Source organism: Ambystoma mexicanum, chromosome 4q, assembly GCF_040938575.1.
Source record: "Ambystoma mexicanum isolate Mex_15411 chromosome 4q, UKY_AmexF1_1, whole genome shotgun sequence".
Taxonomy (NCBI): Eukaryota; Metazoa; Chordata; class Amphibia; order Caudata; family Ambystomatidae; genus Ambystoma; species Ambystoma mexicanum.
This window is the reverse complement of record NC_090928.1, coordinates 368,705,204-368,720,611: the sequence shown is the minus strand read 5'-3', so window position 1 is coordinate 368,720,611 and position 15,408 is coordinate 368,705,204. Positions and strand designations below refer to the sequence as shown.

General features: G+C 45.8%; 1 protein-coding gene across 3 annotated transcripts in view; it reads right to left on the bottom strand.

The window, feature by feature from the left end:
- RMDN2 (regulator of microtubule dynamics 2) overlaps positions 1-15,408 on the bottom strand; it is a 1,053,472-nt gene that overhangs the window by 192,452 nt on the left and 845,612 nt on the right. For all 3 annotated transcript variants that reach the window (XM_069607937.1, XM_069607939.1, XM_069607938.1), the window contains exon 9: positions 2,709-2,807. In XM_069607937.1, the coding sequence (XP_069464038.1) occupies positions 2,709-2,807 (99 nt within the window). The remainder of the gene's footprint in view (positions 1-2,708; positions 2,808-15,408) is intronic.

The window sequence follows — 15,408 nt, the reverse complement described above, 5'->3', positions numbered from 1 at the left end:
GCAGTATCGCCCATTTGCCCATGAGGAAGACACCCTTTAGGGATGTCACGGTATTAGTTTTATGATGGTACGATAACCTTCTTGCCAAATTACGTTATATCATGGTTATCGCGGTTGGAGTTAACGAATCTTAAATATTTTCTAAAAGGTAATAAATTGTCAGATTCATCATCACAAACAAAACCAGGCACCCAGGGCCAGCATTGGGCTTTTCAACATACTTTCCACTGAAATGCCACCCCTTGCTTCCATCAAACACACATGTGGAGAGGAGGAGCGGGGAGGGGGGGCTGCTGCGACTGGCAAAGCAAACTGAAAAGCTTTTCTTAAGTGGTCATTTAGGCTTTTAGCTCCCCCACTGGCTACTGGTGAAGATGAACATGTTGCCATCTTTATAAACTGCATGCCACAGATCAATGGTGGCTGATGGTAGTATATGCTTGTGCGCATACACACACGCACACGCACGCTCTCTTTACGTTACAGCCTTTAGTTTACTTGCAGGCCAAAAGGTGTTCAGTAATCACGGACATGTTACCCTTTGGTATGGCAGCAGGGAATACCCACAGAGATGAGTGAATTTCTCAGTGTGACTTATTATATGTAAATTCAATGATAGAACCAAGGAAATCCCCTATTGTCATATGTTTAGCAAACATTAGCCATTATAAATAAACCCCAAAGCTGCCAACCCAAAGTAACCCCTTTTCCTTCTTGGCCCTGTATTTATTCTTCCTATTGCTAACATATTGATTTTGTGTCAGGCACGTGTGGTTTATGGAATGGCATTAAAAACTGCTCCAACTGAAACTACTTGGCAGATGGCACATCCCAAGACCAAGACTGCCCAGCACCTGCTTACTGCAGCCTTTCCAAATCAGATTGAAAAGCACACTTAACGGTATAAACGGTATACTGGTATGAACAATGTGATGGTTATTATTGTTCAATTGAGTGGTTCACGGTATCTTTAACAGTATATCGTTATACCGTTACATACCTAACCCTGATACCCAATACCCTAATGGCCTATTGCCATGTGTCTGTTCCCCACTTTAGGAAAAATAAAGAAATCATTTCTCAATACCCTTTAGGCCAAACTCCCATCTATGACCTGAAGAATACAAGCTCCAAGAAAACCTTTCTCAGTTCCAATTCCCCTTCCTGTAGAAGTGATCTATCATATGGAATCATTGAGAGAGATTCACCAAATACTATGCATCAAGTGATATCAATGGACTCTATTCTCACAAACACCTAAATAATGAGACAAGGTGGATGAAGGAATTGATGCACAGCAGCAGGAGCCTCAAGCTCAATGAACGTGCTAGTTGTTTGGTGAAAGCACCTTTGCGCAGGACCTTTAAAAAAAGTGGCAACCACACTATGAGTAGAGGTACAGGAGAAGACGTCGGATCTCCCACAGCGGCGTGTGGTTGTTGGAGGCACGAGCCGGTGTGGCAGAGCAGAGGAGCTCAACAGCAGAGAAGGAGAATAATGTATGGAGACGCCAGGAGTCACAAGAGGGTTCCTGGGCGCTCCGAAGCTCGAGGAGGCAGTGTTATCCTTAGCAGGATCTGAAGGAAAGACAACGTGCAGGAGCGCAGCTGCGAGAGAAGCCAGAGAGACATCAGTGCAGCCCAGTGTGGGAAGCAAGCAGCAGAGTTACGCTGTGTGAGCGCGAACAGGACTGAAGATGCCACACAGAGCCGGTGAGTCAGCCCAAGCAAAGTGGGGACCCCGGGCGTTTCAGCAACCGCGCAGATGGCAGAAAGCAAACCCAAACCCCAATAACATGAGTGCATGGAATACAGATGTGGGGGGGTGGGGTGAGTATAAAATGAACACTGAAACAGATATACCAAATCAAGGAGGTATATGTAGTTTTGGGAATAAAGAGGAACTGTAATAAAAGAGAGGTCCTGGCAAGAGAAGTATACCAGGCAGTTGAAAGTACAAGAGGAGAAGTCCTGGCAGGCAGGGGAGTATATCAGGCAACTGGAAGTACAAGAGCAATCCTAGCAGGGGAGTATACCAGGCAAATTGCAAACCTACAAGTGTCAAGAAAAGACAGTGCTTACTGAACAAGGAAGGAACTTGTGTTAAAGAACGACTTATAAAGCTAAAGAGTGTTTTACCTAACAGGATTGTTGTGGGCCAAGAAAGACAGCAAGAACTGTTAGACCAAGAGACATTGTCACACCATTGAAGAGTCCAGGGGAAGGGAAGCACCCTCCGGAGCGAAGGTCTTTTCATCTTGGAGAACATTTACGTTGAAGCTATTCTATTTTCATTTATGAACACTTTTTGCCAATTCCAGGATAAAGACGTTTTCCCTTCTCACTTTATTAATTTGTTTGTAGGGTGAGGGTCAGGAAGGAATGTTTGGACACAAGGACAGCTTTTGATTTCTGACATCCTGATACAGACACATCCTTAGTTTTTGGTGTTAGGTAGGGAAACTCCTCTTTAGAGCAAGGTCAGAGAGGCATTTTTCCAACCCATTTAAGTTCATAAAAGTAAAAAAACATGACACCATTGTGCCCGGCTTTCAATTCTGACCCCTCACAAGCATTACATTGGGTAATAACAACACTTAGAAGTGGGAGGAAAGCAACATCACATGCTATATAAAACACAAATCCTTGTCTAAAGTAAATTTGTTGAAAACATTACATTAAAGAAAAAAAGTGCAGCACAAGATTCACCTTGATAAAATTCTGTAAAGCCTCCTGTATGGTTGCAGACGGTGGGTTTCCAAACAAGGTAGCAGCAACTTTTCTCTCAATCCAAGACAACTGAGCGACCTGTTTTAAAACAAGTTAAACTAATAAAGAAAATGCACTAGAATACAGAAATGGACTTGCAATGGACAACAGAGAATGAACACATGGATGTTTCCTGCTGCTTCCAAGTAAATAACAAACATGTTTCCTGCACGTGGAGTATCTTTCAGTCATTACAACCTAATACAATGTGCCCTGTAAACAGCCAAGCATGGCTTTAGTTAGTAATGGACTCATAACAATTTCAGCATCCCACTGGAGATTCCTACCACAAGAGGACTTCATTAAAGGATTACGAGTATAGTACACTCAGAGGGAAAAGATATACATGTTATACAATATCTCCCTCTCATTAGCACACAATTGCACCACCTAGGATGTCTCATTCTTTAGATTGTACTTCTACTTTTTCTAGTTGTTTTGCTTTGAAAACATGGTTTTGCATATTTTGCTTCTGTACACACAAACCATATGTTTCTCTGAAACTGATTAATGTCTCACTTAGGAACACCTTATTTCTTAATAAACCACTTTGCTCTTGGCCGCTCTTTAACCAAGCATTTTAGGTTACTAAATATTGTGAGGGCAACATTTGATGTCCTTATTCAGTAATTTGTCTCTCCACAAAAGGATCACATGCATCCCCAGATCAATGATTACCTGACTGCTCTAAATTAATTTCGCTCTGCATATCCTTATATTTTGTGTTGAAGGAGGAACATGAAAATGTGTTTTTTTTATTAGTAGTCCCATCTACAGTGACTTAACTAAGACACTCAGTTTTCTAAGCCTCTGAGAAGTCCCCATAAAGAAGCCCCAAAAAAAAACCTGTGAAAACGCTTCTATTGACACCATTGCTGCTGATCTTTGATTCTAGTTATGGGGGAACTTATTTTTATTATGCACATACTGAATCCTAAACCCTAATGCTGTAAAAGTATGAAGATGTGCAATACAAAGTTCTATACACCTTAAAGTACTTAGTTCAAGCATACGATTCGTGTGTCATAAGGAACATATAGGTACATTGTTTTGTAGCCCAGTAGGTGTTATCACAAAAGCTAAATGAGAGCCCTCGTAGAATTCGAGCATATACCTACAGGTTTCACAGACTCTCTGGAGATCTACACATTTGTATCAGACCCCATGAGAAGAGCCTACTTGCTTAGGACAGGTATCTGCTCAATATAAGAATTCTAAAGCCTACCAAGGCTAATAATGGGGGCAAACCACTGACCACTTTCCTTACCTACAATCACCAGTGGCAGCTGGTGATGATTTTTTTATTGGAAGGGGTGCACACATTTCGCGGCAGCGAACAGCAGAGTGGGAGCCCGGAAAACCAAGGAGGGTTCTACCCACGAGAAATTGTTTTAAATAATGGGTAACATGGTACATTTTAAAGCACATATTCTGTGAAAGAAGTGGGGTAAAAAACCATATAGTTAACCACTGGATTTGCAATTTAATGCATACAAAAATCCAGTAGAGTCCAAGTCACCAACAGTGCAAAGAAGCATTTCCAAAAACATTTTCATGATATGTATGCCCACAGAATTTGCCAGTATAAAAAAAAGAAGTTCCTGATTACTATGTGTGAGGAACTCATAATGACAACACATAAGACAGACACAAGTGATCACAATTCAAGGGTGTTTATTGAACAATGAAAGCTGTATGCAGGTTGGAAAAGCGCCTAATCTAAACCTAAATCTAAGATGGAAACATGCGTCAACCATCAAATTAAAAATAAGGCAGTCCCAGTGGCATTGTGTCAAAACAAAAAGGGACTATTCTAAGAAATCTATTGCAAAACCTCACGACTAATACAAAAAAGGGTGTGGGATTGTTCAAGAAAAGAAAGAAGTGTTCTCAAATATTATGTCAGGATACAGTAGCCTGGGTCTCCCTTCCCCACGTTTTGGACACAGGGCAAGATGGGAGCTTGAAGCACAGTAATGTTTCGGCTTCTCCAGCACGAGACAACAGTTCCAATGGCAGCTCTGAGGACACACTTTCAGGCTTTACTAGCACGAGATGACAGTTCAGCTTTTAACTCTCAAGCTTTCAGTTGTCATGGTCTTCGATGGCCAAGTCTTGTTTCACTTGAAAGTCTCTTGCCTTCGAGGACCCGACGTGTTCAAACAACAAAACAAAAGTTCCTTTACCAAATTAAAGTTTTCCCACATTTCGCTGGGTGATGGATTCACTCCTGGTTCTCCCTCTTCTTGGCGTTGACCCTTCTCAATTGTTTATCACAGTTATTACGCAGGGTGACGATTTCACCCTTGGGTCCCCCTCTTCTGGGCGCTGACCCGTCTCAATCGTGTTCCAAAATAAAATATGTCAGTTTTCTTCTTGAAGCTTGAATGATAGCTTCACCCCTGGATCTCCCTCTGCCGGGCTCGGACCTCTCTTGACTGGCTAGTACTTGGGCGATAGCTTCATCTTACCTTTACTGTTGCTTTCAATTTCCTTAATATTGGGGTGACCACTTTTTCACCCTTGAATCCCCCTCTGCCAGGATCCGATTCCTAGCCTCCCCTCACCAGGTTTACTGTGGTTCTCGATCAGGGTGATAGTGGATCACCCTGGGTCCCCCTCTTCTGGACGTTGACCCCCTTTTACTTTCAATGCTCTCCATTTTACACAGTTCAATGTTTGCAGGATTCACTTCCCTTTCTTTCAAAGTGTTTGTAGATCAAAGTGTTTCGATTGTACAGGGACTTTGCTTGACCCTCTGTATGACCACTTTGACCCATTTCACTGGCCTTCCTACGGCCTTCTAGTACTTGTAGTTTCTATCATATGGGGCTCGACCAGAGTCTCTCGAGTTAACACCCACGTGGTGCTGCTTTCCCTCTGTAGCTTGTCTCCCCTTTACAATTTCAACAGTTCATTCAAAGTTCATTAGCTTTTGGTTCAAAACTTGCCACTTTGTGATTCTCACTCAACACAGCCTGGTTGTTATCGGTTCTCCCCACGACTCACCGGCTGTGTCGAACTGCTTGGCTTATGATTTTTTTGAGTCAAGACCGGAACCACGGGCACGGGAGCTTCCCTCGCTGCTGCCTATCAGCATATAATTGCCCGTGTACCATTGCATCTGCTATTGTCTGGGGTCTTAGGCTCTCTTACATGAAGGTTCTGCGGGCCTGGGACAAAAAAAGGAAAGGTCACTTCTCTGCTCGCCACCCTCTCAATTCCTTTCGCCTTTATCATTCTTTTGAACTGCAGCGTGGTAGCCGTCTCTTCGTGCTGTCTGGTGTACTCACCTTCCTTGTATTGCACTCTCTTGCTCCACCTTTTATCCCTGTGGGGAAAACGAAGGGCCGCCAGGTGTGTGTGTGATTTAAGTCAATTTGCCTGACATGTCAGGTACACAGGTTTAACATTAGTCCATTGTCTATTGTGTGGTTCAAAGGTGTTAATGCCAGAAAAGGGGATTAGAGGGCAGTGGGCAGTGTATTTGAATGTCCTATGAGAGAGGATGGGGAAAAGGTGTTAAAGCAAGGGGGATACCACGTCTCTCCCTGTCAGAGTCCTACTCTTACTCCTCAAGGCCCCCTCGCCCCCAAGGTGATCCTCCCTCACTGGTCCACCCCCAGGAACTGGATCCAATAGCGATGGTCATGTCCTGGTCACCTGCATCAAAGATCCTCAAGGTTTAGACAGGGTGATACCTTCAGGTTTCTCACATATGCCCACACATGTCCATGTTGGCTGCACCAATATATGCCAGCATCCCCATATAAGAACATACTCCTGTTTGCTTTGCACATAATGTTAATAATGATACTATAAGAATATATTTCTTTGCTGGCTCTGCCAATATATGACAGTATCCCAAGGTACAAACATACTTCTGTTGGCTTTGCCCATGTTGCCAGTAAATAAGGCCATCAAACTGTAGAAAGCATGTCCATACTGGCTGCACTAACGTGGGCCAGTATGGCTGCGTAAGAACACTCATATGACCACTTACATTACATATCAATGTTGCCCATAATGCCAAATAAACATACAATACCACTTTAAAACATTTTTCACACTGCCTGCACCAATGCAGGCTAGTATTCCATGTAAGAAAATTAGTAAATTTGGCTGTGCCCATAATGTCAGTAAAACATGCCATGCCAGTGTGTAAGAACAAGATTCCAGTGTGTTGGGTTATCAGTGATTCTGTAATGGGGCCCAGGGAAGCTTCTCCCTGGCACCTGGCTCCTCTATTCTCCAGGGACTTGAGTAAGCATATTTGTGTGCATTTGCCATCCACCCACACTGCAATGAATATAGCGTGCATGTACATTTTTTTGCTTTCTTCAATCTGGTATGGGAGGGAAGGCAGACTGAGGGACCTGCCAAAACCCATATGTAGGAGTCACATCACAGAATGGGCAGTACACTTCGGCCTACATACTATCCTGATCCTTACCTGAGCTACTATCCAATATGACTTAATTACACAGTCTGACGTATCGTGGGAATTCGTCACTTCTCCACGAGAGGGAACCATCCCCTGTGAGGCTAGGGAGATGAGCCCGCTCTGCAACATCCTTCCTAGGGGTTGAGGCAAGTAGGACCTCACTGGAAGAGACTCCCCCTGTGGGGACAAGGACTCCCGTTCCTGTGAGGAACTCCCTAAAGATCCTCTCAACATTACCTTTTCAGGTATACCCTACAAGGACTTATATGAAGAAGAAACAAATATGTGCCATTGTGAACAAGAATATGTGAATATCCCTTTAAATGTAAAACTACATTTAAGTGAGATGAGGAGGAAGGATGAAGAATATGAGAGGCTGCAGGAGGCAGAGAGAGAGCGAGAAACATGGAGGTACGCCGGGGAAGTCCCATGGCTGTGTAACACCTGAGAGAGCAGAGGAATGGGAAGTCAGAAGCCTGTGAGTTACAAGCCGGTTGTCGAGCAAAAACCTGAGAGCTGGACGTGCAGCGTGCAGACAGCTGGAGAGCGCGAGAAGCATCAAGTGGTGGCATGACCATGAAGATCCCGTGGTGGTCCAGTGCTCCTTACAACTATCCCGATGCCACTACGTGATTGGAACCACGTAACATCCCAGTACCTGGGATACCACAAGGCAATCCGAGAGGAAGATACGAAGTATGAGAGATTGATAGAAGGGACGTCAGATGACTGAATGAGAGAGCCAAACCCTAACGAAAAGAAAACCTGGTGACATTAACCCCGAGTGTCAGGTAACAGGGAAGATGTGAGACCCAGGAGCGAGTCAGATTCGTTATGGGACTATTCATACTCATCCCAATCAAGATAACGAGAAGATAACAGTGAAAACAAGTGAAGTAAATGAGAAAAGTTATAAAGCTATTCATACTCATCCCAGTCAAGATAGCAAGAATATATATGGATACATTACTCACCGTAATCGTATTTCTGATGCTTGTATCTGCTTAGATTCACATGCTGTGCATAGGCCGACATCTAGTGGAAGCTGCAGAGTATTACAGTTAGTTTTTCGAAACTCGAAAATGGGCGTCGATACAGGGCGTGCCAGTAATACTATCCCTAGTGTGACATCCACTGTAACCATGATCCCTCATGCGTGTAGGACCCTCAGATTGCATTTTTTTTTCTGACATGAGGTAGCATGAGGAATAGCGTGAGTACAGATTATCCAAGCAGATAGATGGATAGATAAGACTACAAGCATCCATGCGCCTTCTCTCAGAGGGGAGGAAGGGCGGGTCGCATGTGAACCTGAGCAGATACAAGCATCAGAAATACGATTACGGTGAGTAACGTATCCCTTCTGAGGCTTGTGGAATCTGCTTAGATTAGTTGCTGTGCATAGATTAGCGAGCAGTGCTAGAAGAAGGAGGCGGGATGTGAGAAGGGTCATGAGCAAATAGATGTCTTAGAACCGCCTGTCCCACTTGAGTATCCGTCTTGGAATGAGTGTCAATGCAGTAGTGCTGAGAAAAAGTGTGAACAGAGCTCAACGTAGCTGCTTTGCAAATGTTGTCAAGGGGTACATTTGCAATGAAAGCCAGAGTGGCCCCAATGCCTCTTGTAGAGTGGGCTCTTGGCGTAAAAGGCAAAGTTTTTTCAGAAGGGAGTAACAAAGTTGGATACAATTGACTATCCATTTGGAGATGGCACCTTTAGAGACGCAATCTCCTTCTCTGCCTGTAGCTATGGAGACAAACAGTTGGTCTGTTTTCCTTAGCGGTCTGGTCTTGTCTACATAGTAGAGGACCGCTCTTCGCACATCTAGAGTGTGTAGTTTCACCTCAGCAGAGCTCTTGGGTTCTTGGAAGAAAGACAGAAGCTCGATGGACTGGTTAACGTGGAATTTAGAAATTAACTTCGGTGAGAACCTAGTGTGTGTCCATAGAACCAGTTTATCCTTATGAACAGTAAAGAAAGGATCCTGCACTGACAGAGCCTGAATTTCACTGACCCTTCTTATGGATGTAATGGCTACTAAGAAGGCAGTTTTATAGGTCAGGTGTTTGAGACTGGCTTTATGCATGGGTTCAAAGGGTGGGCCCATGAGCTTAGCAAGCACCACATTAAGGTCCCAAATAGGTGGTGGGTTAGAAATTGGAGGGTGAAGTCTCTTTACCCCTTCCATGAAGGCTTTAACCACTGGTACTCTCCACCACGAAACTTTGTTGTGGGAGGTGGTGTAGGCTGACAGCGCTGCCAGGTGTACCTTGAGTGAGTTAAATACCAGCCCTGCATCCAGCAGGTGGAGCATATAAGTGACAATATTGGAAGGAGTGCAATCAACCGGGTTGATTTGCTTATTATGGCACCAGATAACAAATCTTTTCCATTTATCAAAGTAACAGTGCCTCGTGTTAGGTTTCCTAGATTCCTTTAGGATGTCCATACATCTCTGAGGTAAGTTGAGATGTCCAAACTCTATGACTTCAGGAGCCATGCTGCCAGGTTCATTGAGTTGGGTTGAGGATGCACTGTTTGACCTTGGTGCTGGGAGAGTAAGTTGTGCCAGCACGGGAGCCTGATGGGTTCGCACACCGCTAGTCTGCGTAAGTGTGGGAACCACGGTTGCCTTGCCCACATGGGAGCAACTAGGATGAGCATCATCGATTCCCTGTGCATCTTGTTGACCACCTTCCTCATGAGAGGGGTTGGTGGAAAAGCGTAGGCAAACATTCCTGACCAGTTCATCCACAGGACGTTCCCCTGGGAGTCTGGCTGGGGGAACCTGGATGCGAATTCTGGGCATTGTCTGTTTTCGCTAGTGGCGAATAGGTCTGTAGTGGGGAAACCCCACCGTGAGAAGATGTCTTCTACGACTTCTCTGAGTAGACACCATTAGTGTTCTCTTGGGAGGGGATCTCTGCTTAAAGCGTCTGCTAGCGAATTGAGATCCCCTGGAACATGTTGAGATGACAGGTAAATGTTCTGTCTAAGTGCCCATCTCCACATTTTCTGGGCAAGCTTGGACAGATTTGGCAAACAAGTCCCTCCCTGTTTGTTTAGGTAAAACATCGCTGTTGTGCTGTCCGTCAGGATCTGCACTGACAGGTTCAACATGTGGGGTTCGAACGCCTGAAGCGCTCTGAAGACTGCCAGAAGCTCTAGCAGATTGATATGATTCTTGGCCACTGTGTGAGACCAGAGACTCTGAGCTGTGTGTTGGAGGAGGTGTGCTCCCCACTCTGACAGGGATGTGTCCGTTGTGACTACAGCCTGTACCTCTGGATCATAAAAGGGTTTCCCCTTTGACAGGTTCTCTCTTGTCCACCAGTGAAGACTTTGTACAAGTGTTGGCGAAACAACCACTAGATCGTCCCACTGACCACTTGCCTGAGACCACTGTTTCGCCAACCATTCTTGCATGGGTCACATGCACAGGCGCGCGTGGGGGACCAGGTAAATACATGACGCCATCATGCCTAGCAAACGCATCGCTTTGCGCACCCTTATCTGGTGACCGGGCTGATATAGAGGAATTTGCAGTAGTAGATTCCGAATTCTTTTCTCTGATGGAAAGGCCAACCCCTCTTGAGTGTCTAGGACAGCTCCTAGGAACTGTTTGGAGGTGCTTGGCACCAGGCTTGATTTTTTCTCGTTCATGGAGAAACCCAATTCGAAGAGGAGGTCGATCGTTCTTTGAATGTTTGATCTGCAAATTAATGGGGTCTCCCTCGTGATGAGCCAGTCGTCCAGGAAAGGGCACACTGGGATTGCCTCCCTGCGTAGGTGTGCCACCGCCACCGCCAGTACTTTGGTGAATACCCTTGGAGCCGAGGCTATACCGAAGGGCAGCACCTTGAACTGGTAGTGCCGATGTCCACCTTGAAACGCAAGAATCTTCTGTGCGCTGGTAACATGGAAATATGAAAATAGGCATCTTTCATGTCCAATGTTGCCATGTAATCCCCCTTTTTTAGGAGGGGGATTACCTCTTGGAGTGTAGTCATGCGAAACTTTTGGGGCTTGACATACTTGTTTGAAGGGCGTAAGTCTAATACTGGGCGCATTGTCAGATCTTTTTTTGGCACAAGGAAGTAAGTTGAATAAATACCCTTGTTTACCTAGTTTTCCGTGATGAGTTCTATCGCGTCCTTTGCTAGAAGATTGACGATTTCCTCAAGGAGGATCTTCTGGTGGTCTGAGGAATGTATCTTTTGACGTGGAGGGTGGTTTCGGGGACTCTCAAGTAGGTCTATTCAGTATCCTGCGGACACTGTGGACAGCACCCATCTGTCTGATGTGATCCCTTCCCAAGCTTGGGTGAAGTTGGTAATGCATCCCCCTACTGGGGATGCGTGAGAAGGGACCCTGAACAAGGCGTCACTATTTTGCGGGAGGTGTGCCACCTCTGTTGGGGCTGCCTCTACCCTTATCACGGCCCCTTTTGTTTCCTCTGCTGTAACTCTGGGTAGACTGCTGATTGTTACCCCATGAAGTACCCTGCCCCTGTGAGTAGTTGGAGCCTCTTTGTGAATTGTGGCCACGTGGGCTGCGAAAATTACTATTGCCTCTTTGATTAGGGGGCTTGTTGGTCAACTGTCCCAGGGATTTCAAGGTCTCATACTCATCTTTGGCATTCTTTAAAGCGTCCTCTACCGCTTTGCCAAACAGTAGATTAGGCTCCACCAGCATGTCGATTAGGGATGCTTGTGTCTCGGGTTTAAACCCTGTCTTAACCAAGCATGCCTCTTAATGACAGTGCTCTCTGCTATCAGTCTGCCGGCGTAATCAGCGGCATCAAAGGTTGCCTTAAGGATGCAACCGGACACGGCTCTCCCCTCCGACGCAACCTGGGCCAACTGGCCCTTTAAGGGTTCCGGTGCAGAGTCAATGAGGGCAGCTACTTGCTCCCACTGGTGGCAGTTGTAACTAGCCAGCAGAGTGGTGGAGTTGGCAATCCTTGCCTGGTAAGCGGAAGTGGAGACTACCTTCCTTCCCAACCTGTAGATTTTCTTGCTCTCCTTGTCGGGGGGAGCCTCAGATGATGATAGAGACGTCCCCGCCCTCTTCCGGGTATTAGTAACTACCAGGGAGTCCGGCTTCAGTTGCCCCCTTATGTAAAGTGGGTCTGATTGGGCTGCCATTAACAATTTCTCTACTCTGGGGTTTACTACCCTGGTGAGGTTAGGATTGAGAAGGGAAGGGTCAATTCTCAGTTGAATTGACTTGAGAATTGGAATGGCCTGAGCAATGGCTTTCTTTTCTCCTACTAGTTCCTCTGCAAAGTCCCTCTCCTCCTGTGCCCCTTGAGTGTCTATACGGAAGTGTTCTGCCGCTCTAGTCAATACCTCATTTAGGAGGGGCTGGTTGTTGACAGGAGAGTCGGTAACTTGAGGTTCTTTGCCTACCGGGGGTCTATTCTGTAGACTTCTGGGTCATTTTCCTTCTCTTCTTCTTGGTCCTCTTCATCCCCATAGTAGTCCACCCCAGTTTGGTCTTCCAACGTAACCAAGTCTGGAACCTCATCCTGTAGTGGATCCCCACTATACTGGGCGTAAGGCTGGATGTAAAAAGGGTCAGTAGACCGACCTTGCGTTGGGGCTTCAAACCGAGGTTTCTTACCAGGTGGCTGCGGGTCCCTAGACCCGGAGGGAGTAGCACCCTCAGGGGTATAGGAGAGGAAGTGTTCTGGGTTTCTGGTGTAGAAGTCTGCTAGGGGGGACATTCTAGACATAACCCTGTCTATATCCTCACTGGTCCATTCATTGGAGCTGGGAATGACCCTGACTTCAAAGGGTTCCCCTTCTATGATTTGACTGGACCTCTGGGCTTGTGCAGGGGTCTTGGCTAGCTGTTTATCAGAAGACTTAACACTGTCTTCATGTAACTGAGGTGCAGAAGAAGGGTGAGATGGTTTCTTCTGCTGTTTCCCCCTTCCCCATGAGTGAAAGATTGTTTTCCCTGTGTTTTTACCCTCTCAGAGCTCTTCAACGCCTGGCGTCGAGATTCGGGTGTAGCGTCCCTTTCCTTAGAGTGAGGGCGTTGGGATTCGGAAGCAGCCGCCGAACGGTCTTCTGCTGACGCCGACTCCTGGTGAGCGGCCTGGGGATGGCGGGCGGCTTCGTCCTCTGACGAGCGTACCTTCATGACTTTGGTGAGTGAGGCACTTTTGGCAACTGTGGATGGTTGCCTGGTGTCGTGAGGCGATCTTGACCGAGAACGTCCAGAGGACACTGATTCGGTGGACTGCTCTTTGTGTGCCTCTTTACGAGAACTCGTGTCGCGGGGTGTTTTCCCCATAACTGCCCTGCCGGACAGCCTTCCGAGGTCAGGGGCTTGTGCTTGGCTGTCTTTCGATGCCTGGTTGCCCTCGCCGTCCGAAACTACGGCGTCGCTGCCATCACTGAAGGTGCCCTCCGCTTCCATGGCCTTGCGTTGCCTGGCGTGGTGGGCCCAACGTTTGGTCGAGCGGTCCTTAAGTGTCTTAGTCTTGAACCAGCTACACGCTCTACAGTTCGCCTCAGGGTGGTCCCGCGGCAAGCAGAGGTTACAGGTGGCATGTTTGTCAACTCAAGGATACTTGCGGTTGCACTTGGGGCAGAATTTGAAAGGGGTACCATCCATACGCACCGTGTGGCAGCGGGCTAGTGTGTGTAGGAAAATATATATATATGAGTGTAGAGTATGTTACCACCCCCCACTCGCCCTACTTGCAGGGCCAAGGCCAGAGGCCTTCCAAGGCCCAAAGTCCATCGGCAGCTCTCGACGGTTGTTTCTTCTCCGGGCTGGTGTCGAACTTCGAAATTCGATGACTCGACGTGGGAGTGGAAGAAACAGGGAAATATTAAGATATTTCGCAAAATCTGGCTAAAAGCCAGGGAACTCTGCGGAATGCTTCCATCAAGTATGGCAGAAAAAAACAATCTGAGGGTCCTACACGCGTGAGGGATCATGGGTACAGTGGACATCACACTAGGGATAGTATTACTGGCACGCCCTGTGTCGATGCCCATTTTCGAGTTTCGAAAAACAAACTGTAATACTCCGCAGCTTCCACTAGATGTCGGCCTATGCACAGCATGTGATCTAAGCAGATTCCACAAGCCTCAGAAATATATATATATATATATATATATATATATATTTAAGATAAACAATCACTCCTCGGTAGAAAGAAGAGCAGATAAGAAGAGAGGAGGGGGGAAAATGAAGTTAAAAGGGAATTGAAATAACACAGTTACAGCCAAGCATATGAAAGTAAACAGTGGGCTATCTCTTTCCATAACCTTGGATAAGCATTTCCATTGTTACTTCCATACTGGTTGGCTCAGGCTTCCAAAATCCATGTTTTACTCATAGAGAACTTCTCTCAGAAAGTATGACAAGGCAGTAATTAGTCTAAAATCTTCACCCATACAAACAAATCTCCACCAGTCCTCAAATCGTGTATGACTCTTTTGCCCTTATCATTGAACCCAGGTAATTAGTTATTTGGCGTGCGAGACCTGTGCAGCTTAAAAGTTTTGTTTTTCAGTGTTTCGGTTTCTTCTTTTGTATTACAAAATCTACAAGAGAGGTCTGCCGGTGGAGTAGCATATATTTTCAATGATTCCTTAGTAGGCAAAGTATTCAAACAGAATCTCAAAAATGTGTTTCACTGTAGTACGCCTGGGAACTTTATTTGATATTTCGGAGGTTCGTTATATGCCCTGGGTTCAATTATTAAGTTTTGATACAGCCTATGTTTGCGTCTTGCTTGCTCTGTCTGGATCCAATCCTCCTGCCATAACTTTCTCTTTGCTTGGGCTGGATTGGTTAGAAAGGTCTCCTCTGTGATGCCTATTTGATCCATGATTGTCTTGCATCTTTATTACCAGTCAGATAATAGAAAATCCCCCCTCATGTTGAAATTGTTTAGTATGTGGTACGGATCAGGAATCTCAGGCAGCATGCATTTCCTATATAATGCCAACGTTTTCTATACTACTATTGCATAAAAGGCCAGTTCATGTCTTATAGCTGCAGGAGATAATGTTCTTGGTATCTTTAAAACTCGTCTTCATAATAGGCCCTCTAATGTTGACCAGGAAGTGACAGGAGCGCTTCCGCATCATGTGTAATTGTTGGGGCTACTTTCATTTTGTAAAATTCCAGCACCATTCAAATTGAGAAATGAGCTGCAAGAACCTTTAC